The 27,643-nt window shown below is 59.2% G+C and overlaps 4 protein-coding genes across 10 annotated transcripts; 2 read left to right on the top strand and 2 right to left on the bottom strand.

Moving 5' to 3' along the window:
* Positions 1-72: 72 nt before the first annotated feature.
* Positions 73-17,612, bottom strand: FAM110D (family with sequence similarity 110 member D). 3 transcript variants are annotated; one of them, XM_087760955.1, is made up of 3 exons: positions 17,532-17,579; positions 2,746-2,877; positions 73-1,700 (listed from the first exon to the last, which is right to left on the bottom strand). In XM_087760955.1, exon 3 carries the CDS (start codon positions 1,579-1,581, stop codon positions 544-546), a length of 1,038 nt encoding a protein of 345 aa, XP_087617081.1. In that variant the 5' UTR covers positions 1,582-1,700; positions 2,746-2,877; positions 17,532-17,579; the 3' UTR covers positions 73-543. The 3 variants fall into 3 exon arrangements, with proteins under 3 accessions (XP_087617081.1, XP_087617082.1, XP_087617083.1); XM_087760956.1 differs by lacking the exon at positions 17,532-17,579 and adding an exon at positions 3,048-8,410; XM_087760957.1 differs by lacking the exon at positions 2,746-2,877 and having other exon boundaries at positions 17,532-17,612.
* On the bottom strand, positions 8,559-17,620 carry PDIK1L (PDLIM1 interacting kinase 1 like). Of its 4 annotated transcripts, none has more exons than XM_087760961.1 (3): positions 17,532-17,620; positions 14,986-15,287; positions 8,559-12,211 (listed from the first exon to the last, which is right to left on the bottom strand). In XM_087760961.1, exons 2-3 carry the CDS (start codon positions 15,268-15,270, stop codon positions 11,471-11,473), a joined length of 1,026 nt encoding a protein of 341 aa, XP_087617087.1. In that variant the 5' UTR covers positions 15,271-15,287; positions 17,532-17,620; the 3' UTR covers positions 8,559-11,470. The 4 variants fall into 4 exon arrangements, with proteins under 4 accessions (XP_087617087.1, XP_087617084.1, XP_087617086.1 ...); XM_087760958.1 differs by having other exon boundaries at positions 14,986-16,390; positions 17,532-17,595; XM_087760960.1 differs by having other exon boundaries at positions 14,986-15,703; positions 17,532-17,547.
* Positions 17,621-20,291: 2,671 nt separating this feature from the next.
* TRIM63 (tripartite motif containing 63) lies at positions 20,292-23,831 on the top strand. 2 transcript variants are annotated; one of them, XM_087760954.1, is made up of 9 exons: positions 20,292-20,484; positions 20,644-20,810; positions 21,900-22,065; positions 22,334-22,429; positions 22,597-22,830; positions 22,944-22,966; positions 23,149-23,273; positions 23,384-23,461; positions 23,571-23,831. In XM_087760954.1, the coding sequence occupies exons 1-9, from the start codon at positions 20,326-20,328 to the stop codon at positions 23,579-23,581; spliced, it is 1,059 nt and encodes a 352-aa protein (XP_087617080.1). In that variant the 5' UTR covers positions 20,292-20,325; the 3' UTR covers positions 23,582-23,831. The 2 variants fall into 2 exon arrangements, with proteins under 2 accessions (XP_087617080.1, XP_087617079.1); XM_087760953.1 differs by having other exon boundaries at positions 21,897-22,065.
* A 941-nt stretch (positions 23,832-24,772) lies between these two features.
* On the top strand, positions 24,773-27,102 carry SLC30A2 (solute carrier family 30 member 2). The gene is made up of 8 exons (XM_009470922.2): positions 24,773-24,884; positions 25,072-25,271; positions 25,515-25,661; positions 25,972-26,125; positions 26,214-26,370; positions 26,550-26,655; positions 26,746-26,880; positions 26,957-27,102. Exons 1-8 carry the CDS (start codon positions 24,835-24,837, stop codon positions 27,100-27,102), a joined length of 1,095 nt encoding a protein of 364 aa, XP_009469197.1. The 5' UTR covers positions 24,773-24,834.
* Positions 27,103-27,643: the final 541 nt, after the last annotated feature.

Here is a 27,643-nt window from a genome sequence, read left to right as displayed (position 1 = left end):
TGCCACCCCCAGTCCCGAAGCATTCCCCGCCGTCCTGGGCTCTGCCCGCCTGAGCCACACACACCGCCAGGCTAGAAAACAAAATACCAGGTTTATTGAGCGCTGCTCGGGCCCCAGCAGCCCCGTGTTCAGGGAGGAGGGAGCTGCGGGCAGGCGCTGGCCGTGGCGGGGGGCTCAGGCGCTGCCCACCCCCCAGCCTGCAGCCGGGGCAGGACAGGAGTCGCCGAGGGGGCTGCAGCCCCGTCCCACCGCCCTGGGCTGGAGAGAGGGAGGATGGAGAAGAGGGGCCGCAGTGGGGGGCAGCCGCCTGCTAGACCCCGGGGCCAGGGAGAGACTCACCCAAGGGAGCCCCCTCCCCGCCTGCCCCTCAGGTGCCCCCGCTGCCCTCAGCCCCGCGGCCAGGGTAGACCTGGTGGCCCTCCTGGCCAGCAGCAGCCCCACGGTGCTGGGACCAAGGATGCCACCAGTCCATGGGCCACATCCAGCGAGGGCGAGGGGCCACATCCAGCCAGTGGGACCCATGTGGATGTCCCCGTCCCCCGCTCAGACAGTGGACTCCTTGGCAGCCGCCCAGGCTCTCTGGCAGCCGTAGAGCCACTTGATAACGCGGGCATTGCGCTCCACCACCGAGACGGCAGAGCCTAGCCGGGTGTCCAGCTCCTCCTCGCCCGGCCCCGCGTCCCCCTCGCTGCCCTCCGAGGCCTGCCCGGGCTCCGACTCGCAGGATCCGGGGAACCGAGCTGAGGCGTTGTCCCAGCCCGCCGGCCCGAACCGCTCCCGCCCCAGCAGCTCCACCAGCGCCCGGTCCAGCCCGCAGTAGTTGAAGAATCGCTCCTTCTCCGAGAGCGGCAGAGAGACGCGCAGAGCCAGCGCCTGCTTGCTGGGGGGCTGGGGGGGCTGCGCCACCGGGCTGCTGGGCAGAGGGAAGATGCCACCACTGCCACCGCCGCTGCCGGCACCGGGTGTCCGCACCTCCTCCTTCTCCATGGGCACCCACAGCATGGCGGTCTCGGGGCTCTGGGGGGCTGGTGGCCCCTCATCCAGCCCCCTGGCTGGGGGGGAGCTGGGGGGCTTGTCTCTGAGGGGTCCCTGGAAGAGGCGTCGCACCAGCCCGGAGCCCTTGGCGTTCTCCTTGTCCCCCCCTGGGCAGTCCCGTTTCTGCCGGTAGATGATGAGGGAGTCAGGTCTCAGCAGGCGCCTGCCGCCGGCCCGGCGCGACACGGGGGACTGGGGGCACGGCAGCTTCCGGGGGCCCTCCCGGCCCAGCTCCGAGCCCTGACACAACTCATTGCACTGCTGACGGGCGAGGAGGCGCCGGCCGCGGGGGGAGAGCCGGGGCGAGCAGCCCCGCAGCGCCGGCTCCTGCCGGCTGTTGATGACCTGCTGGGATTTGACGTATTTGGCCTTGTCGGCCTCCAGCCGCTCCACGGCGCTGGGCACACGGCCCCCGCCGCCCCCCGGCTCCCGCAGGCACTCGGGGCCCCGGTTCAGCCAGGCCAGGGGGGAGCCGCGGCCGGGGGTCACGAGGCGCAGGTTGCTGGAGGCACAGACGGCGAGAGGGGGGCTGCCCAGGGGCACCATCGTCCCCCAGCCCCGAAACGGCAGCCCTGGTCGCTCTGCTCCCCGGCGGGTGGCTGCAGGGGGTCCGGTGCTGCGGCCGGGGAGGCTCCCAAAGCTCCGCTTGGCTCCTGAGCTCGGCCCTGGGAGGAGAGAGGAGGGACGGGGTTGGAACCGAGGGTGCAGCAGTGGCAGGAGAGAATGGGGGGGCGAAGCGGAGCCAGGGGTCCCCCCGATCCCACCCCACGCGTGGCAGGGCAGCGCTGCCCTCAGCCAAGCAGGCAGGCAGCAGGCAGCGAGCCCTGCCAGCCCAGGCAGGAACAGTCCGCGGGCAGGAAGAGAGAAGCGCCGAGCATCCGCCGGCTTCACCCGCATCCCAGGAGCGGCTTCCAACAGGAAAAAATACCGGAGCTGGCCGCCTTATCTTTCCGAGCTCAGGGAGAGCAGAACAAAGCCCGTGCACAGGAGAGCTGGCGAGCTGCCCTGGCCGGGCCCGCGCATGACGGCAGCGGGGCAGGGGGACGTTTTGGGGTCCCCATGCCGTGCTCCCCGCAGCCAGGCTGAGCTCGGCTGCCAGGGAGGGAAGGTACCTCTCCTGCTCGATGCGTGGGGGGCATGGAGCAAAGGGGCTTTTATCGGCCTTGGGGTGCGATGGCTCTTGCTGAGCCATACCTGAGCATCCATGCGGGACCGACCGGGGCTGTGAATTTGGCGGTGAAGGCGGGTGGCAGGGGAGGGGGGTCTGGAGCCAGAGCTGGGGGCTGTAAACGCCCGAAGCAGATGGTTTCGCTGAGCAGAAGAGACCCAAACGGCCGTGAAGAGCCGCCGCATCGCCAGCGGCTGACCCAGCTCCGCAGCCTCCCCAGGTGACAGCAGGGACATGGGGCCGGGCAGAGCAGGGCTCGTTACAGAGCAAACGGCCCGGGAGCCCTCTGCCCACGCACCTCCACACACACAGCCCACGGGCTCTGACACCGCATCCACCCCAGTGTACAGATGGGGAAACTGAGGCACGCGGTTTGGGATGAGGTCCCCAGCCGCCCCCAGTGCAGGGCAGAGCTTCGCGGGGGTCCCATCGCTGGCTTTGCCCCGGCAGAGCCAGGGTGCCCAGGATGCGACTGCCCAGTCCCGCTGCCAGGATCCGTGCCCGGCCGCTGGGCTCGGCGGGTGGAGGATGCTCTTGCTCACCTGAGCCCACGCAGGGATGCAGGGATGGGATGCAGGGATGCGCCGATGGGATGCAGGGATGCTCCTGTCTCACTCAGCTCCTGTCCCTCTGGCTGCCGGCAGCAAACTGAGCCCAGAGCCGGCAGAAGCCTCCTATAGAGGGTGAGGAAGAGGAAGAGCCACCCTGTTAACCCCTGCCAGCCCAGCTCCGTCAGCAGGAGCCGGCCCTGTGCCCTCCCTGCCAGCATGGCCCCCCGCCCCTGCTGCAGCCTTCACACCCGGGGCTCTGCCCCTGCCCGGCCGGCAGTAACCCGCCTTAACACCTCTGCCAGCTCTCCTCCTCCCTCCTCCTCTTCACGGGAGCCTGGCCGGGATTTCGGGATCCGCAGCAGAGATCCCTGCCTCCTCCCAGGCAGGACTGAGTCTCTCTGTCCTCCCAGCACATGGGGCATCAGGAATGGGACAGGGAAACCATGCCCACGCCGGCAGCTTCTCCTTCGACACCCCCCCAGATGGTGGGTGCAGCTCAGGAGCAGGAGCCCACCACGATCCCCTTCCCCAGGATCCTGCCCCGGCCAGTGCGGGAGAAGGAGGGAGGAAGGCTCCTTCTGGCACCTTCTCCGCTGGTGGCGAAAGGGTCAACGCCAGCCCCCAGCCAGGCCGGATCCTGCCTCCACTTCCCGCCGGGAAGGGCTGTAAATCGCAGGAAGCCACAACGGGCTGGAGCCGGCCCAGGGGTTATTTTTACCGCTGCCCTCTCCCCTTCCCGAGGGCTGAGCGCTCCGCAGGGGCAGCCCCCGGCCCCCCTCCATCCCCGGGGGCTGCGAAGGTGGCACCGCAGCGGGCGGGGGGAAGGACACGCTGCACCCTAAGCTTGGCTCCCAGCCCCTTGGAGCGGGGCTGGAAAAGCCCCCAGTGCTTCCCGGGGACGTGCCAGCTCCCTGCGTCCATCTCCCAGCCGGAGGGGACCCGCCGTCCCTCCCCACCCCTGGATGGGAGCTGGGGCACAGCCCAGGCTGCCTGCAGGGACTCGGGGGACCAGGAGGCTCCAGCGGGGACAAAGCCGCGGCATTCGGCCCAGGACCCGCAGGCCAGGGCGCTCCATCCCCGGACGAGAGGGGACCCGGCCCCGAGCGCTGCTGGCCCCCACCCCAGTTCCTTCCTCCAGTGCCGCTGCTGGGGAGCCAGTGCCGGGAACCAGGGCTGGGGCTGTGTCCAGCACCTCCCTGCGCGACGGCACCGGTGCCAGGAAGGGGCTGGAGCCAGCGCCCCTGGGCTGATGAAAACAGAGGCTGAGCAGGATGAGAGGGGCCAGGGCTCGTCTGAGCTCTGCCAGCACCGGAAAAAATCCCGGTGAAAGCAAGGAAGGAACAAACCACCTATCCTTTTCTCAGAAACCTGGAGAGGAGCAACACAGGCAGCCGGGCTCCCAGCGGCGCTCAGGCTCCGTGTGCAGGATGCGGCCAGGCTGGAACAAACCCGACCATCTCCAGAGGAAGATGGGGAAAAGGATGGGAGCGAGGGACAGAGAAACCCGCAGCAGCCCTGGGATCTGCCCCCAGGAAGAGAGCACCTGGGTTCCCAGCCGACAGGACCTTATTTTTAACTCCAGGCAACGTGAATCACTGTTTATTAGGACAGGGTTTATTTTCCGAGCTGGAATAGCAGCAGCCGTTCCGGTAAAGCCACGAGTGAGTAAGAGCAGCCTTTGATTCACCTTTCTCCGGCTGACGGGGGTGTTCTGGGGGGGGCCCTGCCCTGAAGCGGGGCAGACGGAGCCGCCGTCCGCTCTGGCTCCTCCTCGGCGCACCCACCAGCCCCTGGCTGCTGAACTGCTCTGCTTGGACAAGGCAGATTCCCTTCGGGATGCAAAAAGGGATGGTGCGAGGAGCCCTTCCTGGCATCAGCATCCCAGGCAGCTCCCGCTTCCCCTGGGGAGGTGCTGGGGGTTTTGTCACTTCGACTTCTAGGAAGGGATTTGCCCAGTTAATCAGCCTCTCGTGAATGCACCAGGTGGCTTTTCTTAGGCACAGGGATGCTCAAAGCCCCTTGGTTTTATTTGAGGTCACTCGGAGCTCTGACAGGCGCGCTCTGCTCTTTGGTGGGGCTCTGCCTCCCTCCCCTCCCAGCTCGCCAGGACGGGAGCACGGTGCCCAGCGAGCAAAGCAACCCCGGGCAAAACCCAGGTGCAGCTGGGGCCGGGTATGGAAACTTCAGCCCTCGCAGCAGGCGAGAAAAGCCTGAGAAAGTCCTCAAAGGTCACGAGTCCTGGAGCACGGATCCTCCTTCCAAGGCCATTTTTCGGAGCATGCCTAGCTTCCGATTAGCCAGCCCTGCTCCGTGCAAGCCCTCCTCCCTCCCAGCCCCGCTAATTACGCCCCACCTCATAACCCACACACGGGGCTGGGGGAGCAGCACCGCCAGCGCGGGGCTGCCAGCGCGGCTCCGAGGGATCCAGGCGGGCAGGGGAAGCCAGGGGCTGCCATGCCCACAGGCAGCGGGAGGGCTGAAGCCGGCCATGTCCCATTCCGTCCTTTCCAAATGCATTTCTCCTTTAAAAATAAAAAAACCCAAACACTTTTAACTGCACTGCAAGCAGGTGCAGACAGGACTGCAGCACCTGATAACACAACCATCTGCTGCTGCTCGCTGGTTTGCTTTCACCACCCCCACAAAAGCCCTTGCTGGTCTGAGGTCCATGCAAATGCCACCGCCTGGAGAGCGGCCCGCGGGAGCTGGCGGGCTCGGGAGCCGGGTGGCTGCGAGCCAGAGAGGGCTCAGGATGCAGGCACTTTCGTTTAGGAGAGGGCAGGAGTGGAAGGCTTGCTCTACAAGTTTAAAAATACCAAGGGCTCAAATGGGCATGAATAAATCCGAAACCACCCCCTAACGCGAGGCAGCCACCCACAAGTTGGTGCAAGCAGGAACCGGGCAGCAGCTGGGCCCGGGAGAAGGCACCCAGGCTCCCGTGGATGTTCGTACCCCCAGCGGGGGCTTCAAGCCCACGGTGGGCGATGGCCGGCCTCGCGGACTTCTGCCGGCTGTCCGGTGTCTGGGAAGCAAAGCAGGCCAGCACTGGGAGTGCAGGGAAGGGCAGAGATGGACGGAGCTGCGGGACGGAGGGAAGCCTCCCAGGGTCAGCAAGGAGCATCTGGGCTGAACCCACCCCCTGTGCAAGGGACCTGCAGCAGCTTTTAGGTTGCACCTGTTTCCATCTCAAACCCCAGAGATCAGAGAGGCCTCGGAGCAATGCAATTCCAGCAGCAGTGCTGCTTTTCCCTCTTCGGGGGAACACCGCAAGGCAGCTGCGCCCTCCAGCAGCCCAGCCCCGCACACCTTACCCATTGGGGGCTGCCCCGAAGCCGCGGCTGCGGCTCCAACCACCCCGGCTCAGCCCCGCGGCGCAGCCCGGGCCCCTGCACAGGCCCTGGCTGCTCCTTACGAATTGCAGCCCTTACGCAATTGCTTTCTGCTTCAGGCACCCAAATGATCTGGAAATTCATCTGGGAACAAAGGGATTTAACAAGGCCATGGCCTGGGCCGCGGCTCCTCTCGCAGTGACGGTGCTGGCTCGTCCTTCAGGTCACTCGGCTTCTCTGTGCTTCGCTTGCTCTGCTTATAAGAGTTCGCAGCCTCAGACTCCCCCAAAACGCTTGCAGAGCTCCTGAACAGAGATCTGCAGCAGGTCCGTCTTGTGTTTCCACCTCCCACCGCTCCCCAAACAGCACAGGCGCTCCGGACGGTTCGTGGCGTTTCAGATACATCCCTCTTCCTTCACCGCACTTAAAATAGAAATTGCACTTTGCATAAACTGCTCCCCGGCCCCTCAGACCGAAAGGGGAACGAAGCGGCCAGCGCTCAGCAGTGCCCATTAAATAGAGTTTGTGTTTAAACACTCGTAACCAGCTCGTCAACTCGTAACCGTTCGCCACGCAGACCACCAGTAGGGATTAAAGACACTCAAGGACAGGATACCCCATGGAAGGATTCGCGGGACATCGGTGGAGCAAAGGGAAAAGCGACAGAAGTCGGCCGTTCGTGCCGCCCGCGGTCCAAAGGCCACCTGAGCGCGTCCACCGGCCGGCCACCGCGCCGGGGGAATAAAGGTGTTTCCCAGAAGCGAGGGCACCCTTCCAAGGGGCGGGCAGCGGCCGCGGGCTCTGCGGGACAGGACTTCATCTCGACCCCAAAGCAACGCCTGCCATTGCGCCGCGGCTTGCGCAGGCGCGAAGGAAAACTCCGTTTAAACACGAAGCAAAACCACAAACGAGGCGAGGCCCCGAGCCCAGCGCTGCCAAGCGGGGATCACCTGGCCAAGCCCTGCCCGAGGAAACGGGACGGGCAAGCCGCAGCCCGAGGCCTCCGCATTCTGCGGAACAAGGAAAACGGAGCAGAGGTTGGGTTATTCAAGCTGAGCTGCAGCCGTAATTACATTTAATTTCTGCACCAGGGCATTGCCTTGCACATCCCTCCCCCCGCCGTGGACCAGGCAGATTTCAAGTACGCAGGCTTCGCTTTCTTCATCTTGTGGGGGAAGAATTTAGCTTGTGTCTATATTTAAAATCACCGCTCTTACAACTAATCAGAGGTGTGACTTTCTCCTTTAATTAAGGTGGTTATCCTTTAATAAAAAATAATCTACATTCCAATCCCTTTCTCTTTCGCAAGGGCTGCACCGACTTACGGATTTAGGCACATGGCTCCTGCCAGGTGGGGAACGGGCCCATTTCTGGCACCAGCACACGCAGGAAACCGCGGGCGACGATGCAAGTGCAGGGCACGCAGGAGATGACCGGGCTTGGGTTGGTTGCGGGGGTAACAAAGGGCAAGACAAAACAATTTACAGCTTTTCCAGTTTGCGCTATTCCCAGTCTGCACGGCCCTTTGTTCCAGAGCACTGCTAAGTAAAACATGCAAATGACTCCTAGACTCTCGTATCATGTAACAGCAACGGCGATTCCTCACCTTAATTTCTAAGGCTTCCCGGGGCATGAGACCAGCAGACCCCCATCCCTCGCAACCCCCCAGGCCACGTACGCCTGGTTGGGCCCCGGAGCCGCCCCGACAGCCCGCGCACCCCTGCTCCCGCCACCAAAGCCAGCGGCGCTCGGCCCGCGCGCGCGGGAGGGAAACACGGCAGGGAAGGCCTTCAGCCCCCGCGCGGGGGGCAACGCTGCTCACCCACAGAACGAGGGCTGGCGGCTTTGTGGGCGAAATCCTGCTGCAGGGGAAGGGCTCGCTTCAGCGGGAGGAGCGTCGGCGCCCAGGGGAGCGGCAGCACCTATGCGCAGCCTCAGAAATCCAGCAGCACCAGCAGCGGGGCAGGCAGAGCCTGCCAGAGCTTTCCTCACAGCCCAGGGCAGTACTCACTCTGCTCGTAACAACAACTTAAGTACGTACTGGACGCAAGAATGATTTTTTAGTCTTTACTCCCCTCTTTGAAAGCGGAGCACACCCAGAAGAGCACGGTTGTGATTCTCACCGGGCCGGGCAGAAGCCGCAGGGTCCACACGGACACGGCTCACCTCAGCGGGTCCAAGAGACAGCTCTGTTGTCACACCCAGCTCGGCCTCGCTCTGTCAAGTCCTCCAGCAGCGCGTTACGCATCCGTGGAAGCCTGGCACTGCTGCTACCCACAGAGGATGAGCAGCACAGCTAGTAGCCAACCCGGCATCTTTTACAAGCCCAGGATCACTTACGGTATGACTGTGGTGAAGTACTACAGCTTCCTCCTGTCCTAGCACAGCCAATAAACCCTTCCGCAGCTTTGCTGACAGCTAGGTGACATCGCGCTGATGGAGAAGAAAGCATTTCTCTGTAGGACGTTCAAAGACTTCATTGAAATTCAGATTTTATTTCAAAAACAGTCATGAACTTAATAAACTACACAATGATTTTCCTCATTATAAATTCTCCATAAAATATATTTTACAGTTTTTAAAGAAAGGTTTGAAAAAAATCTTTTCTGAGTGCTGAAAAGTATCTTGACTTTGCATCACGCTGGTGAGTAACTGTAGCTGCTACAACAATTTGATTTATCAAAGGTTTTAAAACAAAGACCTCGGACAACACCAAACCCAAACCGAAGGCAGACCTGGAGGACTGCCCTTCGGTGTTCACCAAGGAACCACTCAGTGTCACCCAGCAGCAAGGCTAAGCACCATGAGAGGGATTTCAGGTACCCCCACCCTTTAAAGTGGCAATCAGTGCAAAGAAACACTTTGGGAGTCAAAAACCCAAAACAACTTCCCTGTGCCATTCACCGGCACTCGTTTCTGCACAGCAGGCAGGCAGCGCGTCCGGCGCCCGTCCTACGGAATACCGCAGAGAAGAATCAGGCGATGTGCAAAGCGCCTTAAAGGTAAGCGGTATCCTTCTGTAGTCGATTCGTACTTTAGAATAACATAGTTGATTCTGACTTCGGGTGGGCAGGAGAGGAGGGGACGTTAGCAATGTATTTTTAAAAAGCTCTCAAGTTTAACATGGAAAAAAATACATGATCTCTTAAAACTTTATCGAATGACCATGTTGAAATGCAAGTACTGTGAAACAGTGCTGGCACAGACAGCGAGAGGTTTGTTTTCTTCCTTTCAGTAACGTGCTGAGGCTTCAATTGTACTGAACTCGGTTAAAATATGAGAACAGACAGATCTCCACTTCCAGAACGTAAGAATAAATAGATCTCTCCTTATCATTACTCACAGATAGGGTCCAAGCCGTCTTTTACAGACTAAGCTCTCTGCAGGGGAGGAGCGACAGTGGGACATCTACGCCGGCAACAGGCTGTACCCTCGGTGCGACACAGTCGCCTCCGTCCCTGCCCTCACGCTGTACTCAGGAACGCCGTCTTCTGAAAGTTACTTCTAAACAACAAACATCCTTCTGAGACAGCAAAGTGTATTTGTCTGAGAATCACTGTTTAGACAGCTTGCCTTAAATGATAAAGTGAAGCAAAATAACAAGAATTAAGGACTAAGGCCCCTGGGGTAACTGCCGCCAGCTCTGCACAGCACCAGGGAAGAGCCAGCTGTAGTCGGTAAAGCCTCAGAAGTTTGGTAGAATCAGAATCCTTTGCTTTTGGAAGAACAGAAAGTTGTATTTTGTGCTGTTTATTCACACTCCGACAGAATACACACTGACTGATCAGAACTGCTCTCACGGCACTAAGAGGGAACAGTATCTGAGAAGCAAGTTACACCAGGGGATACTTACGGCAGTTTTCAGGTAAGATTTGGGAAAAAAAAAACATTAAATTGATTTTATTAAGAAAACCAGCCTTTGTTGCAGCTTTAATATATCTGCCTCTAAAGGCAATTTTTTAAGGCTCTACTTTTTCCAAAAGGTCAAATTGATGAGAAAGGGCACAGTCCTGCACCCAAAAGAACAGTGTTATGCTATTGCGAAGCAGCTCCTGCCTGCTGTCCAGCGTCAGGCCTGCGGGAAACCTCTCTTCGCCTATCAATCTGCTTCTGTGGGGCGAGAGCTGGGGATAAGCAGCCTTTCAGCTACTTCAAAGCTCTCCATCCTACTGTCCATGGTGTTAAATAAACATTGCTTCTTTAAAAGGAAGAAAACACATGAAAAAAAATCGGCCAAGGTTGTCACACAAACCAGAGATACCTTTCACATACCGGTTACCGAGTTCTCCCGTATTTGAGAATAGGTGTGTGCAAGACAAACAGTCAGCCCGTATCTCCTCATCAGCGCCAGGTCAGAGTCAGTGCCAGAAAGGAAGAGTCCAGGACCAGTATTATTAGATTCAGTTAACGAGAAAACTGTGCTGCAGCCATGTTTTGGAGAATCTGAAAAATAACGCTCTGTGCTGCTGGATTCTCTCATCCACGTTTCCATAAACCCAGCTCACTGTACTCTATTTGAAGTACCCAAGGTGCTGTTGGATTATAGATATAAGAGCAGAGAGCATGTTGTGAAACTGTAGATTAACTGATCAGTAAAGTATTTGACTACTAGAAGAATGCAAAAATCAAGTGATTCATGAACTAGCCAACATGCTAGCACCCGATTGCATACATTTGTGATTTGACTCCCTCAGTGATGAGCTCATTAAGCTGCAAGTGCTAAGCTTGGCCGTGTCGGCACTTTAAAAAACTGCTGATCCCTTTGCATTGCATTTTTTGTCTACAAAGTCAAGTCTCAGACCCCATCTTTGACATTAGATAACAAAAATAAATAATAAAGTTATTCAGGCCTGGAGAAGAAGGAATGCTTCTCATCTATCTTCTTCACCTAGTTTTCTAGCAGACCCCCAATCATTCAGACCCATAGCAAATAATTTAAGAAAAGTGGCATACACCCCCAGTCACTCGTATACATAAATATATACACAGAATTACTTTACAAAGCCTGAAGATTCGCACTACCAGCATGCAAATCTCCTTTTTCCATGAGAGTTCCTAATACTGACATAGGAAACTGGAATGTACAAAATACTCCATGACGTAGTGCTGGAAAATCAGGTCTCAGCTCTTAAGACATCCCACTCCCAGCACACACAAACGAACAGCGTCAGGTCTTACACTTGCAGGTAACATCCTGGTATTATACACATCAACGCATCGTTAACACAACGGCCAACTCATTCTTATCATTTAGGAAACTCAGAAGAGATTCCTTTGGTAGAAACTACACCCTGCAGGTTTGAGTTCAGGCTCGTTTCTTTTACTGCCATGAAGTTGCACCACCAGTTAGGTGAAAAGGAGCCCTGTGGGAGAGACGACTCGGCGGGTCACGTGTCCCAGCTGCTGTCTTTAAAAGCTATGTTGACTAATCGCAGCTCTAGCTCAAAAGCGTCGGGTCGGTCCTGCGGGTTGGCAGCCAGCATTTCCTTGATCAGCTGTTTCATTCGAGCATTCATGGATTTTTTCTTTACGGGGATGAGCAGTTCCATTTTAGGGTTTTCCAGAAGCGCCTCTCCAACAGGCACGATCGCTGTCCCCTGCTTGACGTAACTCCCCAGAAGTTCTTTCTTTGTTTCCGTATCTATGAACGTGATTCTTTCCAGCATTGCCCAGATTATAATCCCCAACGCAAAGATGTCTGCCTTGGCGGTATAGTGTCCTTCCCAGACTTCGGGGGCCATATAGAAGTCAGTCCCACACGCGGTTGATAGAAAACACTTATTGACGTTGACTGGTTCCTCGGGATTCTGTCCTGAGGCTGAACATACCTTGCTCAGCCCAAAATCAGCTACTTTCAGGGTAGGCTCCGAGTCACTAGCATCCATCCTGCTCTGAGATATCAGAATATTGTCAGGTTTGAGATCACGATGAATAATCTGATTTTTGTGCAGGAACGCCAGTGCGCTGCTGAGCTGAAGCATGAAACTGGTGTTGGTCTTGCGGTTCGGCTTCCGGGACAACAGATACTCATTCATGTCTCCTCCATCACAGAAATCCATTACAAACCAGAGGTAATAAGCACTTCTGGGGTCAAAGACTATTTCTCCTTTTAACGAGGTCTCTACAAGCTGCAACAAGGAAAAGAAATGTCATAACTACCTGATGATCACAAGAACATAAAGATATGATGGAAAAATGCATGAAGTTTGGATCTTCCTCTCGACAATCCAGAGAGCAAGATATTGCAACTGGGGAAAATAAAACTATGCAAAATTTATGATGTAAAAAAAAAAAAAAAAAAATCAATCACAATGTATTTGACAGCCTCCTTATTTTTGTGCATGCAAAGCATATCAAGTTCGCGCTCCTGCCCAGAAGCTGGACCCAGATAACAGTATTTTGAAAAATACTACGCAGCCATTGCTCTCCCATCTGTTTGAGCTGGACAGCGTCCCACCCCAACAAAGCCCGTCCCACCCATTTCGCTAACAACTTCCATGTATAAACAAAGTCTCACCAAGTAACTCCGTACAGTGCCAGGAGGTGAAATACTCTCACTTTGTATTTGTCCTCCGCTGACGAAGCGGCACCACAGTAATTTTTAAAGCCTGTTCTCCATTCCTTACACATGAATGTATTCTAGCAAGTGTTAACACAGGATCCCTTAACTCGGGAGAATGCTAATCTACAGGCACAGCTGAGCAGCTGCTGCACCTAACACCTCTCTCACCATCAGGATCCACTAGATATTTTCTAGAATATAAGCAGCAAGTAGCTCGAGCAGCCAGTTCTAGTAGCTGCTTCATACAAAAAGCAAAGTCAAACTAGCAATCACTTTTACTAATCCTCTTTACACATTTGCCTCTTCAGCTCCTCTGAGGTGGCTCTTAGCATGCTCTGGAAGGCAAATCTTGCCATTATTTCTGTTAGTAGTAAACCAATGTATACTAAACCAAACGTAGCTCCTACGGGCTTTCAAAAATTAAGGTAGCTATTAATATTTAGAGAGGCATTTTAAAGTGCTTTAAAAAAGTGACCTTCTCCATCCAAGAGCAAAATTACTAGCAATTTACGGCTATCTTTAATTGCTAGCACAACTAGTACTCAAACGGGACCAACTTAAAACAGCAAATCCATCTTAGAACTAGAAAACTAGGTATTCAGGGGTTATAGTCACCAAGAGTGAGATTAAGGTATCCCAGGACAGCAGGGAGCCTCCTTCGCCGAGCGAGCACCAACGCACAGCTCTCCCCTCCACACCGCTTTACAGAAGCTGTACTTGCATCTCAGTTCAGAGCGTTAAGACAACAAAACCCACTACCACGTCTGTGACGGTGGCAAAGCACCGCAAGACCAGGCTAGTTTAGGACTCTCACTTTACTGCCCGAGTTCAGCTGACAGCAGCTAAGCATCTGCCCCAAAGCCCTTCAGGAGACACCAATGCCCCCTCCCCGCCAGCCTCCTCGCACTGCGCCCGTTCAGCTCTGTAACGCAATAGCACCTGGGGTGGGGAGAGGAGAGGGCAAGCCAAGGCAGATCTGATTTTCTCCATTTTAGCACGTGCTATTATAAAGTGATCCCGGTCTCTTCAGAGTCAGGTCAGCTCAGCTCTGCCCTTTGCCCTTCTCTACTCTCTGGTGCAGGAAAACAATTTGTAGTGCTTGCGCCTGACGCGGGCGGGATCGACACGCACATTGTTAACAGGCACTACAACCAAAATCCAATGCTGCAGGTGATCTGGAAGCTCTTCCCCACCCTACAGTTCCACCATTTTTGCTTTTTAAGCTCCTCCCTCTACAGCTGTCCCCAAGTTCGATGCAATCTCTCACAGATCCACTAATGGCTAGGAAGGCAAGGCACTCCTTTCTCCCACATGAGCTGGCCAGTATTATTTTACCCTAATCCCTTCATGAAAGCAGGTCAGTAACAACCACCAAGCTACAGCGAGTTTACAAAGGCAAGAATCCTCTTTCTCAGGCTCGTACAGCGCTCGGCACAATGGGATCTGGACAGCCGTGAAGGGTTGTCAGATGAGTGTTCACTAACAAAAGGTCCTACATTAGACATGCAAGAATGACAACAACAAGAACTGAAATTATAAAAGCTGACTCGGGATAACACAATAAACATCGAGCAGGCTACTGACTTTTTAAACCAGAGACACAGATTTCTGCCAGGGGATGATTTATAGTTCGGGCAGCTTCTTGACAAGGGAATGAATCAGATTATCTTTCAGAGTCTTTCCAGCGCTGCTTATTCTTCAAAAATACACGTCTTCAAACTTAAAGGCGACTTAAAAGACACTTTCAGTAGCCCCATAGGGGGAGTGATATTTATTCCCTTATTTATCATGCCTTTACCTCTCTTTGAACAGATTATTAGTTATTTATTCAAAAAAGAAAACAGCTCATCGCATGCTACCAATTGCTTATTATTTCTGAAAGAACTTTAAGTGTTGGCTTCCTAAATCAAGATGGCTACTTCCTCTTCCAAGGACATCCGAGATTAAGAAATTCTTCAGAGCTCTGTCCCAAGACATTCGTATCTGTCCGCTCATTAACCCTGCAGCAGGGCTTCCACCAAGCAATACGACAGCCTGCACCTCCCTCGTGCTTTACCTGTGGCGTTTCCTCAAATTATCAAAGCAGATTTGCATTAAAAAAATCCTGGAGTCTTTTAGAGTGGCATGGCTTCAAATGACAAGATACAGGTGATTGTTCAACAGATACGCTCTTTTAAAGATAGAAAATAATTTCTGGGTGTCACCAACACAAACAATACCCTCTCCTAACTAAGCATACCTCAAAAAAAAAAAAAAAAAGATCTCAGCTACCCACCTCCTTCCCTCCCAGCTACACATCCATATTCATTACTTCCACCCCATTACCTCAGCTTCGTGTACCTGTAAATAAAGGGAGGAACTGGAGCCATGGGACATCTTCTGCACCATACCATCTTTCTGCAAGATGCACTCCTCCAGGTGAATGACGTTGGGATGCTGGCTCTTGATACTGCTAAGTGCCCAGAACTCACGCAGAGCTAGTTCCACGTTCTCTGGAGCATGGCACCGAATCTTTTTCACCGCGACCCGTGCAGAGGTCTTCCTGACGACTGCTTCGTACACCACACCATAACTGCCACGACCAACCTCCCGTATTAGATCGTACTTAGGCTGGCTACTCACCATCTTCAAGATCAAGGGTTCTGGGGAAGGGGGGAAAAACCCACAGAACTAAAACTCATGAACAAAGAACTGGGCTGTATTTTCCCCCATATGGCTCGGTGCGGCAATATCAGGCCTTGCAAAACCCTGCAATTAACAGGGCAGTGCCTCCAAGCGTTACACCGAACGCAACACTGCATTTCAGTGCTAGAACGTTCCAGAAGCTATTCTGTAAACCTGGACCTGTTGCCACGGACTAGTTAAAAGTGAAATTACATCCTTTTGGTGGGACTATGAGATTTCAAATACAGCCCAGTTTTCAAGGTGGCAACAATTCAAACCTAGACTTGTATTGTGCCGAGACAGGACTATTGCGTATGCTCCTGCTCCTCTCTCTCAGTGTCTTCCGTGAACATCTGCGGGAATAATAGTACGGTATCATGCTCTCCATCCACACCTGGGATAGCAGAGAAGAGGTTGAAGCCTGTGGCTGGGCAGTAACAGATTTAATCAACACTGCCTTTTATGGAGGTGACTGCATAAGTAAATGTTTCTGTCGTAATTTAATCATGAAGTTATTTTACTAAAACAAGAGGATGCTTTGGATCACTTCCGATTTTTTAATGTTACCATGATTTTTCACCTAGTCTCCCCTGAATGAGGAGTCTACAGTTACAAAAAGTTTAAAAGGGTAACTGATTGCAGAAGCTTGTACCCAGCAGCTAGCTTTCACTTTTGCTCAACAGGGCAAGGGCAAAAGTTAAGATATTGCTCTATAAGTAAAACAAGAGACACACACACACAAAAAAAGCCACCAAACACTGCTACAGATTTATGACCCTCGCTGCACACTTCCCTGCAAGGTTACAAACCAAAACACACCAGCACCACCTTCACACAACCAAACCAAATGGGACACTGACTATAGACAGGAAAAAAAGCTTGGCTAGCCAAGCCTCGCTGGTCAAACAAAACGAAACAGACAAAAAACCAAACATAGCTAGTGTATCAGAACTAAAACAGTTTGTAAGATTGCCAGTGATAAATGTAATTCTCTTTATGTCAGTAAACCAGGCAATAGGGACCACATTGAAACAGCCTGTTATTAGTATGAAGCTTTCAAGTATTTCCATTGTTTTAGGTACTTTTTTTTTTTTAGAAAAAAAGAAAAAAAAAAGAAAGAGAGAGAAAAAAGGTATCATCAGTCTCATGGCAATACTACACAGACATTTTAATCTTTCAGCAAAGTTCTGTGATGCACCTTTACAAGAACATTTTGAACTGAAATGTGATGTGCCCAAGAAACACGTTACCACAAGATTCTGCTCGCAAGATGCACTGAGCCTGCACCTGCAGCAGGACTGTGAGGAACAGATTAACATTACAGCCTGCACATTACAATCTGACGGGCCAAAAGCCCTTCCCATGCCGGGGAGAAGAGCAGGATCCGTAATCTCACCAGCAGCAAAGTAACTCCTGAGGAAAAGATGGTGTTACTCAAACACTCACATCAGGTTCAAAATGAGCAGAAAACGTGCCCCCGCGTTGAGGGTCAGTCAGCTGTGTGCTGTTACCAGAGAGGCTCTGTCACTGCCAAGCGTCGGGGCTGCTACCTGCCCTCCTTCAGCACCACAGCGGCCTAGGCTGGTCTGGAAATGCCACCGAGGTTTGTTGCCTAACCCGGTGAGAAGTGGCGCCTGCTCCCCAGGGCAGCGACCGGGACAGCCCCTGCCAAGCCCTGGCAGCGGGGCCAGGCAGGGCAAAGAAAACAGGCCGGGCCTGCCCCTGCTCCCCTGCAGCCCCGGGCAGCTGCAGCCGGCACCTCACACGGGAAGGGCCTTCCCGCCCTGGCTGCCTCGCGAGCAGGAGGGAGTTAATTACGGAATAAAATAAATGACCCCCCTCCTCTCGGCCCTGCTCCTCCAGGGAGGCGCCACAAGCGGCGGTCACAGCGGGACCCCACCTGCACCGAGGGGGACCTTGCTCCGGAGGGAAATTACCGAGGCACCGCTCGCTTGGGGCGGAGGCCGGGAGCGGGGTCTGACCCGGTCAGCCGCGGCCCGAGGGGCAGCGCGGCCCGCTGGGCCCTGCCCGCCTCCGCAGGTACCCGGGCCCCTCACGGCCCCCGCGCACACCTGGGGCGGAGGCCCCCGCCCGTGTGGGCCCGGCGCGGCCCTCTCCGTTCGGGCCCCCACTATGACGCACCGGGGCGACCGCCCGGACCCGCTCTCCCGCCGCCCCGGGGCCGGGCCGGGCCAGGCCGGGCCGGGCCGGGCGCGCGTTACCTCAGCGCCGCCGCCGCTGCGCTGCCTCCGCCCGGCCGCCATTATAGGGCTCCCCCCGCCTGCGCCGCCGCCGCCACGCCCCCGCGCCGGCCACGCCCCCGCGCCGCCGCTGCGCCCGCTGATTGGCCGGCGGCCAGGGGGAGTGGGGAGCGCGCGCCCCTCGGCGGCGGGGTGCGCGCGCGCCGTTCCCGCGCTTCCCCGGCGGCGCGCGCGGCCGGTGCAGCCGCCCGTGCAAGGCGATGCGCGGCGCCTTCTGCATCCCCTTCTCCCCCCCGGCTGCTCTCTGTCCTGCCCTGTGCCCGCATCCCCCACCGCCGTGCTCGCCCCACTTTGCGATGACAGCTCTCCTCTTTTTTGGGGGTGTTTTGTGCTTTTTTAAAAAATTTATTTATTAACCTATTGTTTGGCATTAATTAAAAAATAAGTGGAGTCCCTCACGCCTTTGGTTGTGCTCTGGCTTTGTGTGACAGCGACAGAGCTCCGGGCAGAGACCCGTCCCCCTTCCCAGTGCCCCCCGCTCTGCCGTCGCCCCCTTTCCGCTGCAGGCTGCTGGGCTGGGGGTGCCCCCACGCACGGGAGTTGGGCACGGGGCTCCTGCCGTGGTCCCCGCTGTCCCCTCCGCCCACAGGGCCACCGCAGTCACTTTGGGGGAAGCCAGGGCCAGCCGCTGCTCCAAGCCCTGCAGAGAGCAAGCAGAGGCCGTTCCGATACGCTCCCGCCCCAGCAACGCTCCCGTGCCTCTCCCGGGTTAACTGGGCAGGAGCCCGGGGTGATCAACGCCCCTGGCCCAGCCTAAGCTGCCCCAAGCCAATTAGGGGCCAAGGAGCTCCCTGGGGGTTTTGAAAGCCGATTAGGGCATTACAACCCCTCCGCTCCCGCGAATCCCCTTAATCGAGTCCAGAAGCAATTAGTTAATCAATGCCACCCCCGGGCAGGGCCAGCTCGTGGGTGCGGGGTGGGTGCACATCGGGGTGCCCCACTCCTGGCTCCGGTCGGTGGCTGACCCCCGCGCTGCCCCCCCGAGTGCCCGGCCAGCCCCGCTTCCATGCCAGCACCTCCCTGGAAGAGCCCTGGGTGCCGAAACGGGGACAATTTTGCAAGAGGTGCTTGGCCAGTCCCAGCACAGTCACTTGCTCGACACGTGAGCCTGCCTAGAAGGAGCACCCAAAACAGCTGGGGGCTGCCCTGCCCCAGGGGGGCTGGCTGCAGCGAAAACGGGGCCTGTGCACCCATGTGCCCCTGTACCCATGCACCCCTGTACCCATGCATCCATGTACCCTTATACCCATATATTCACGGTCCCAGGTACCCCTGCACCCATGCACCCTGTACCTATCCACCTGTGTACCCCTGCACCCATATACCCCTGGACTTCTGCACCCATGTACCCATGCACTTTGTGTACTCATTTACCTGTGTGCCCATGTACACCTGCACCCATGTACCCATGCACCCCTGCATTTCTGCACCCATTTACCCCTGCACCCATGCACCCTGTGTACCCATGCATCCGTGCACTTGGGCACCCATTTACCCATGTACCCCTGTACTTCTGCACCCATTTACCTGTGCACACATGTACCCATGCACCTTGTATACGCATTTACCTGTGTGCCCATGTACCCCTGCACCCAGGTACCCATGCACCCATGTACCCATGCACTCCTGCATTTCTGCACCCGTCTACCCGTGCACCCACATACTGCTGTACTTGTGCACTCATGTACTCGTGCACTCGTGTACCCGTGCACCCCTGCACCCCAGCACTCATCCCCTCCTGCCTGCAGCTGCTGTGGGTGCAGCAGCAGCCACCATCCCACCCCACCCCATCCCCCTGCCAGCGTGACCCATAGGCGATGGCGCTATAATTACCCCTCTCCCCTCGTGCAGCTGCCAGTATTTACAGGTCTCCCTGTGGACGGGTGCTGGCATTTGGCACAGCACCCTGTTTATCGCCGCGCCAGCCGGGCACTGTGTGCCGGGGCTGTTTTCCCTGGCGGGTGCAGGTCCCGAGGGGCTGTGCGTGGCCGCTTCCCCCCAGCCGTTTCTGGGTCAGGTTTTGCAAGCAAGCAGAGGGGCCGCCTGGGTCATGGCCGTGCACGCCAGCACGGGGAGCAGCTCTCGCAGCTCTCCCTGCGGCTGCCCCTGCATCTGGGGGTACAAAAGAGCCCCCCCAGTCCCTGCCTGGGGAGGGAAGGGGGGGCCCCGGTGCATGTGCCGGGCGTGGGGGCTGCGTCTCCCTGGTGCTCCCAGCACAGCCTGGGGACCTGCTGGCGAGGCACCTCTTTGCACCCCAGCAGTGGCTGCATTTTGGGGGTGCAAAGGGAGGTGCTCCTTATAAGCCAACCCCTGCTGTCGCTGGCCCCAGCTCTGCCCCGTTCCTGGCACCATCACAACGCCTGAATGGCCGCGGGGCCGGTTTTTGCCCCTCCGCGCCCCCACCCCTCTGCTGTTGTGGGGTCCGGCCCCAGGATCTGGCCACGCTGCCCCCGGGGTGTGTGGCCATTTGGCCCAGGGGCAAAGCCTGGCCCTGTTTACCCCCTGGCTCCGGTTTCGGCGTGCCAGCAGCCGCAGCACGGGCGGGCAGGGCCTCCCGGACAGCCTGTCCCCAGCTTGTTTACTGCTGCCGGCGGCATCCCGATGGCTCAGTCCCGTGTGACAGGTGCTGCTTCCCCGGACACCCGATCCCGCATTGGGATTTGGCTCCTCGTGACCAGGGAGCGACTTATAAATAGCGGGACGAGGGGTGCTGCCGGCAGCCGAGAGCAGTTGAGAGGAGCACGCCGTCGTGCCAATGGATTTCCAAGCCGGCATCCTGCAGGATGGCAGCCCCATGGAGAGCCTGGAGAAGCAGCTCATCTGCCCCATCTGCCTGGAGATGTTCAGCAAACCGGTGGTGATCCTGCCCTGCCAGCACAACCTCTGCCGCAAGTGTGCCAACGACGTCTTCCAGGTGAGAGGGGGTCCCTGCACCCATTTCCCCCGTCCTGCCCAGGCTGGAGGTCACCGGGATGCCCGTGGTGCCGTGGGGACGCTTGCAGTGCTGCGGGGATGCTCGCGGTGCTGTGGGGATGCTCATGGACCCCCCCCGATGTGCATCTCCCCCTCCCAGGCTGCCAACCCATACTGGCAGAGCCGAGGCAGCGTGATTTCGGGGGGCCGGTTCCGGTGCCCATCGTGCCGCCATGAGGTGCTGCTGGACCGTCACGGCGTCTACGGGCTGCAGAGGAACCTGCTGGTGGAGAACATCATCGACATCTACAAGCAGGAGTGCTCCAGGTGGGCACGGGCGGCCGTGGCTGATCGCTTGTGCCTTGCCCCGGCGGGGACACAGGGACATGGGGACGTGGGGACACGGGGACGCGGGGATGCCCACCTCCTGAGCCCCAGCACCATTGCTGAGACTGCAAGAGATTGCAGCTGGGTGAGAAATTGGGGGGCTTTTCTGCTGTGTCAGTGGTCCCCGATCCAAATCTTCCTCCCCTGACCCAAATCCCTGCCCCGTCCAGAGCAGTTTGGGGCTCAGGGCGGCTCAGGGGGATGGTGGGTCCCAGGGGGGCAGTGGCAGCAGGGCAGGTCCTGTCCCCCCGCGCTCTGCAGCCGGAGCATTCGGTGCCTGATAAGAGGTGTGGGGGCCAAATCCAGGCTCTGCTCCTGACAGCGGGCACAGCTGGCTGATAAGGGGCAGAGGGACAGTTGGGGGGGCCTCTCGGGAGCAGCAGGCAGCTGGCGGGGGGCACGGAGGAGTCACAGCTTCTCCAGGCAGAGCGGTGGCCCTGGCCAAATTCCCCGAAGCACCGTAAATATTGTTTGAGAGCCATGGGGACGGGGACGATGGCACGTGGCAGGTGTCTGCAGCCCCGGGGGGGACGCAGGGGGCCAGCACTGGGTTTGCTTCTGTGGGTCAGCTCGTCCCCATGTCCCCCCTTGGCTGCAGCCCCCGGCTGGGACCCCCCGGGGATTTCTGGGTGCCCCCACCCCAGTCACGCGTTGGGTGACAACAATAAATGCCGGCAGCCCAAGGCTAAAATTAGGCATTTGTGCAGTGTCCCTGGAGCACGGCCCCGGGCCCCCTGCCCACCGGTGCCGACTGCTGCTGTGCCCAGTGCCGCCCTGGTTTAAACTGGGCGCAGAGGTTGGTGGCTCCCAAAGGATCAAGTGTGGGGTTATGCCAGGATCTGGCCTCTCGCCTGGGGGACCTGATCGCGGGGTGGCTGTGCAGCATCGGTGGGGATGTCACCACGGCGGGGATGGTGCTGCAATGGGGACATCATCATGGTGGGGATGTCACTGCAATGGGGACGTCACCCTGATGGGGATGCCACCCTGATGGGGACTTCACGGCGGCCGTGCCGCTCTCTCCAGCAGGCCACTGAAGAAGGGGGAGCACCCCATGTGCAAGGAGCATGAGGACGAGCGGATCAACATCTACTGCGTCACCTGCGAGGTCCCCACCTGCTCCATGTGCAAAGTCTTCGGTGCCCACAAGGACTGCGAGGTCGCCCCCCTGCAAACGATCTTCCAGGGCCAGAAGGTGCTGTGCGGGGGGATGGGGGGGGACGAGGGGACATGGCTGGTCCCAGGGCGATGTGCTGAGCTGGGACGGCCACAAATAGCACTGGGACCTGCTCACAGGGTATTAATAGCCCCTGGGTGACTTCGCCCAGGAGACAGCCTATATTTAGGCTCGGGGCGGACGTGGGGGGAGCAGAGCAATGCCCAGCCCGTCCCCAGGTCAGGATGGGAGATGTCCCCGGCCCCGCTGGGGTTCAAGCTGTTTCTGTCCATCCACCCCTGCCCAGACTGAGCTGAACAACTGCATCTCCATGTTGGTGGCGGGGAACGACCGGATCCAGACAATCATCTCCCAGCTGGAGGACTCATGCCGGAGCACCGAGGTGAGGAAGGGGGAAAAGGAGCTCTCCGAAACCCAGGGGTGAAACCTCAGCCAGGGGGCATCTGGGATGGCCAGAGAGAGCTGGAGCCCACGGAGCAGGGAAGCCCCTGGGATGCTGCTGGTGCCGAGGGACACACACGTGGCATCACTCGCCCCTCGTCCCCGCAGGAGAACAGCGAGGCAGCCAAGCAGGAGCTGTGCACTCGCTTCGACGCCTTGGCAGCGCTGCTGGAGGAGAAGAAGGTGGAGCTGCTGCAGCGCATTGCCCGTGAGCGGGATGACAAGACGGGCTTCGTCCAGGGCCTCATCAGCCAGTACAAGGAGCAGCTGGAGAAGTCAAGCCGGCTGGTGGAGACGGCCATCCAGGCCATGGAGGAGACCGGGGGAGCCGCCTTCCTCATGGTGAGACCCCCAAATCCCCCCTCCCGCCGGTGCCCACATGGGGTGCCACCGGCTTGGGGACATCCCGGCGGCTGCCACATAGCTCCACTCACCTCTCCTCTTGTTCCCTGCAGAACGCCAAGCAGCTCATTAAAACGTAAGTGCCCAAATTGGGGAAAATTCAGCCATCCCCAGTCCCTGTCCCACAGCCGGGCAGGATTCAGCCACAGGGTGCCCAGGAGGTGAGCGTGGGGATGCCCCGACCCCCAACCCTGGCACCCCGTGGTCCCCAGCCCGCAAGGGGACAGGGGGGGACATGGCCGTGCTCTCCCTGCCCAGGATCGTGGAGGCCTCCAAGGGCGGCAGGCTGGAGAAGATCGAGCACGGCTATGAGAACATGGACGCCTTCTCGGTGAGCCTGGACCACCTCACCAAAGCGGTCTGCGCCTTGGACTTCGACCCCGGTAATTCAGCCCCCAACCCCCTGCTGCCCCTTTACCAACTCCCACCGACCTGGTGGCACCTGCCGCGCTTCCCGGTGGCCCCGCGGTGACGTTTGGCTGCCTGTTTGCAGTCGAGGAAGATGAGGAGTACTTCGATGGGGAGGAAGAAGAGGTGGAGGAGGACGAGGCGCCCGAGAGGGCAGTGATAGGTAAGAGGGGCGGCACGGCCAAGCCCACCTCCCCGGGACCCTCAAGCATCCATGGGGGAGCTTTGGGGGCTTGGAGCCCCCTCGATCCCCCCATCCTCTCCCCTGGCAGCTCCCCAGTAGCCGCAGAGACGTTGCCGGCGTAGGAGAAACGCCGCGGGCGCAGGATGTCCGGCGACGGGACTCGGGACGGGGGGGACACGCCGCGGGGGCCAGCAGCCTCACGAGCCGGCGCCTGCTGCAGCACAGGACACTTTTCTATACGGGTGCAAATAGGACAATTCCGCACGTTTTGTATCTTCCTTGTTTTGTATATAATTGTCACGGATTTGAATTTTGTGTATTTTGTAAAGAAAACTGGTGTTTCAGGTGGTTTTTTTTCCTTGCCTCTCGTTCTTGCCTTGCCAGCCCCGCAGTGGGCATGGGGATGCGGGTGGGTTTGCCGGGCTGGTGCCATCATGGGCGTCCCTGCCAGCGCCCAGCGCGGCAGAGGACACTTCCCAGTCCAACACTTTATTTTCGGCCTCATTGGCACCTCTGGCAGTGCTGGCACCCACGCCTGGCCGCCTGCCCGGGGATGTAACAGGTCGGCACCCAGCAGGATTTATCTCCCGGCGATGGGGTGCCCAGGGCCAGTGCTCGCCCGGGCGCGGGGATGCAGCAGGACAGGGTGAGGATGCTCTGGGCTGTGCCAGTCCCTGAAACAGGGACGGCCTCGGCTTCAAGCTCCCGGTTTGCTGCCAGCTGAGCTCACACGACTGCAAAAATGTACCATGAATGCAAAAATAGACCACAAATGCTTTTCTCCCGCAAAAACATAAGCCTGGCTCAGCAGTTGGCCGAGGGGAAACTGAGGCAGCTCCCACAGCAGCGCTCTGGGCTGTGCCACAATTGCAATTAGCCCCAGGGCAATCAGTGCTGCTCCTCCGGGGCGGGGGGCAGGAGTCACTGCTGGGGGGGCTGGTCCCAGGCTTATCCGTCACACGGCTGCTCTGCGGCTGGATCCAAGCTGGGGGAGCCCGAGGGCTCCCCGGAGCGAGGAGGGGGTCACCGGGTGCCTTTAGGGGGGACAGGGGGATGCTCCATCCCCCCCCGCCTTGGGGGCTGCATCCATGCCCTGGTGCGCGGTTGCTGGGGGGTGCCCGTGGGGGGGTCCCAGAGCAATCCCCCCCATCAGCAGCCCCTCGGCTGCTGGGTGAGCGGGCCCACCCTGGGGCAGGCGGCCGCGGGCGCTTTGCAGCCGGCCTGGCCCTCCCTCCCCCGGCCGGACTTTGCACACGAGTCCCCGGCACTTCACACGGGCCGAGGCCACCGGCTGCCACCAGCGCCGGCCACGCAGCGGGGTCACCCGCCCTGGCCCCCCGCCACGGAGGAGGATGGCAGCCAGCGAGGAGAAACAGCACCTGCTGAGCGAGGGCGCAGGCGGGTAGGGGGGTGCCCCGGGGGGCTGGGGACGTGGTGTCCCCTTTTCCCCGTGGGGCTCCCAGGTGGGGTCCCCTGGAGGTGTCTGGCCAGAGAAGGGGCTTGGGGGGGAGCATTCAGGGTCCAACCTGCTCCCCAAAATTGTCCCAGGCCCCCCAGCTCCGGCCCCTGACCACCCCTCTCCCTGGCAGGTCCTACCTGGGGGCCACACAAAAGAACGGGCACAACTCGGTGCAGGGACAGGCGCCTGCCCTGGAGCTGGGGGCACGGCGCAGCCGGCACTGCCACACGCAGGGGGCCGCTGGCCACCCCCGCCAGCAGCAGCGGGCACGCAGAAAGCTCTACCTGGCCGCTGGCATCTGCCTCGTCTTCATGGTGGGGGAAGCCGTGGGTGAGTGGTGGGTGCAGGGTCCGGCCAGGGTGGTCCCCATGGGGGCACCCTGAGCAGCTGCCCGCAGCCCCTTTGTCCTGATTCCCTGCCGAGGATGCAGGCAGGGTGCAGGCAGGGCTCCCCGTTGCTTTTCGGTGGGTCAAAGCACCCAGTGGGGCTCCCACTGTGGCACGGGGTGACCTGGTCCATGCCCAGGACCCCCCCCGATGCCACCCCGCTGTCCCCACTGCCCCCTCTCCACAGGCGGGTACCTGGCGCACAGCCTGGCCATCCTGACGGACGCAGCCCACCTCCTGACGGACTTCGCCAGCATCATGATCAGCCTCTTTGCGCTCTGGGTGTCCTCGCGCCCCCCCACCAAAACCATGAACTTCGGCTGGCACCGGGCAGGTGATGGGGCAGCACCACCCCAGGGCTGCCGTCCGGCTCCCAGGGACCCCGCGGAGCACCCCAGGGTGCCCAGCCCACGGAGACCGGGTGCCTCAGGGAGCCCTGGGGGGCACGGGGAGCCCTGGCAAAGCCCTGGCACCATGTGCATGGGCAGGGCAGAGGCATCACCGTCCCCGTGCAGGGAGCAACGCCGGGCACGGGTGGCTGGGTGCCCACCCCAAGCCCTGGTGCTGCTGTGGGGGCCAGGAGGGTGCTCGGGCTTGGCACGGCGGTGCAGCGGCAATGCAGGGTGGGTGGGTCCTCTCCACAGAGATCCTGGGGGCCCTGCTCTCCGTGCTCTCCATCTGGGTGGTGACGGGTGTCCTGGTCTACCTGGCGGCCCAGCGCCTGCTCTCGGCTGACTACGACATCGAGGGTGGTGTCATGCTCATCACCTCCGCCTGCGCCGTGGCCGTCAACGTCGTGTACGTATGGCTGGCTCTCACCCTCCCCAGGTGTCCCCCCCTCCCGTGACCCGTGGCCCCAGGGGTGTCACCGCTGCCCTGCCCGCAGGATGGGGGTGGCCCTGCACCAGACAGGGCACGGGCACAGCCATGGGGCAGCAGGCGAGCAGCCCAACACCAGTGTCCGCGCCGCATTCATCCACGTCCTGGGGGACCTGCTGCAGAGCGTCGGCGTCCTCATTGCATCCTACATCATCTTCTTTAAGGTCTGGGTGGTTACTGGGGGCAAAGGGGGTGCTGGGGACATGGGGACAGCAGCTTCAGCCAGCCCTGGCCAGGCACGGGGCGAGACGGAGGGGACCGTGTCCCTTTCCTCTGGTGCTGAGGGGGGTTTGGGGTGGGGCGATGGCACCGGAGGGGCCTCACCCTCTCCCACCCCCTCCAGCCCGAGTACAAGTACGTGGATCCCATCTGCACCTTCCTCTTCTCCGCACTGGTGCTGGGGACGACGCTGACCATCCTCCGCGACGTCCTCCTCGTCCTCATGGAGGGTAGGGACCCACTGGGGGGTCCGGGACACGGGGCCACCCATGGGTGTGGCAGCCCCCATCCCTCCAGCACCTGCGGCTCTCCCTCCCCAGGGACACCCAAAGGGATGGACTTCAACGCCGTGCGGGAGACGCTGCTGGCGGTGGGGGGGGTGGAGGCCGTGCACAGCCTCCACATCTGGGCGCTGACGGCGGCGCAGCCGCTGCTCTCGGTGCACATCGCCATCAGTGAGTGTCGCTGCTCGGGGAAGCGATGGGGGGGGACTCACCCACACCCTGACGTCCCCTCCCTCGCTCCTTGCAGATGCGGGTGCCAGCGCGCAGGAGGTGCTGGAGGAGGCCAGCTCCCGGCTGCAGGGCACCTTCCGCTTCCACACCACCACCATCCAGGTGGAGAGCTACTCCGAGGAGATGCGGGACTGCCGGGAGTGCCAGCCCCCCCGCGACTGAGCCCCCCGCCAGCCCCCTCGCGTCCCGGGGGGCACTTCTCATGTGTGGAAAATAAAGAGGAGCAAAGGGCTGGGTGCGTGCAGGGGAGGATGTTGGCTCTGGCGGCGCCGGGGCGTTATCTCGGGTGTCTGCTAGGAGCGAAGGCAGCAAGGACGGACCCATGGCTGCGGTGGCTGGAGGAGAGCAGCTGTTGGAGGTCAGAGCCGTAATTTTCCCTATTTCTATTCAGCTGGGTGGAAAGGCAGCTGAAACGACCCTTCTCCCTCCTTCGGGGAGTGCTGCGAGGCAATGGGGTGCTGGGGTGCCCGGGGGCTGCAGGGGGGGGACCCATCCCAGCCGGGGGGAGGGAGGACCTGCCCCGCTCTCACCTCTTATCGCTCCTCTGTTTGCCCTCGGGAAGCCAAAGGACTCGCCCTCCCCACGGGCTGGGGGGGCTGCGCGCGGCCGGGTGCCACACAGGTTATTCCCAGGGTGCCTGGGCGGCCGCCGACAGCAGAAGCACCGATGCACCAAGCTGCCGGTGCTCCTGGTGCTCCCCACA

The sequence above is a fragment of the Nipponia nippon genome, unplaced genomic scaffold (genome assembly GCF_047370975.1).
Source record: "Nipponia nippon isolate SJK-2023a ecotype South Korea unplaced genomic scaffold, ASM4737097v1 scaffold_23, whole genome shotgun sequence".
Taxonomy (NCBI): Eukaryota; Metazoa; Chordata; class Aves; order Pelecaniformes; family Threskiornithidae; genus Nipponia; species Nipponia nippon.
The sequence above is the reverse complement of the archived record's forward strand: the minus strand, read 5'-3'. Positions and strand labels throughout refer to the sequence as shown.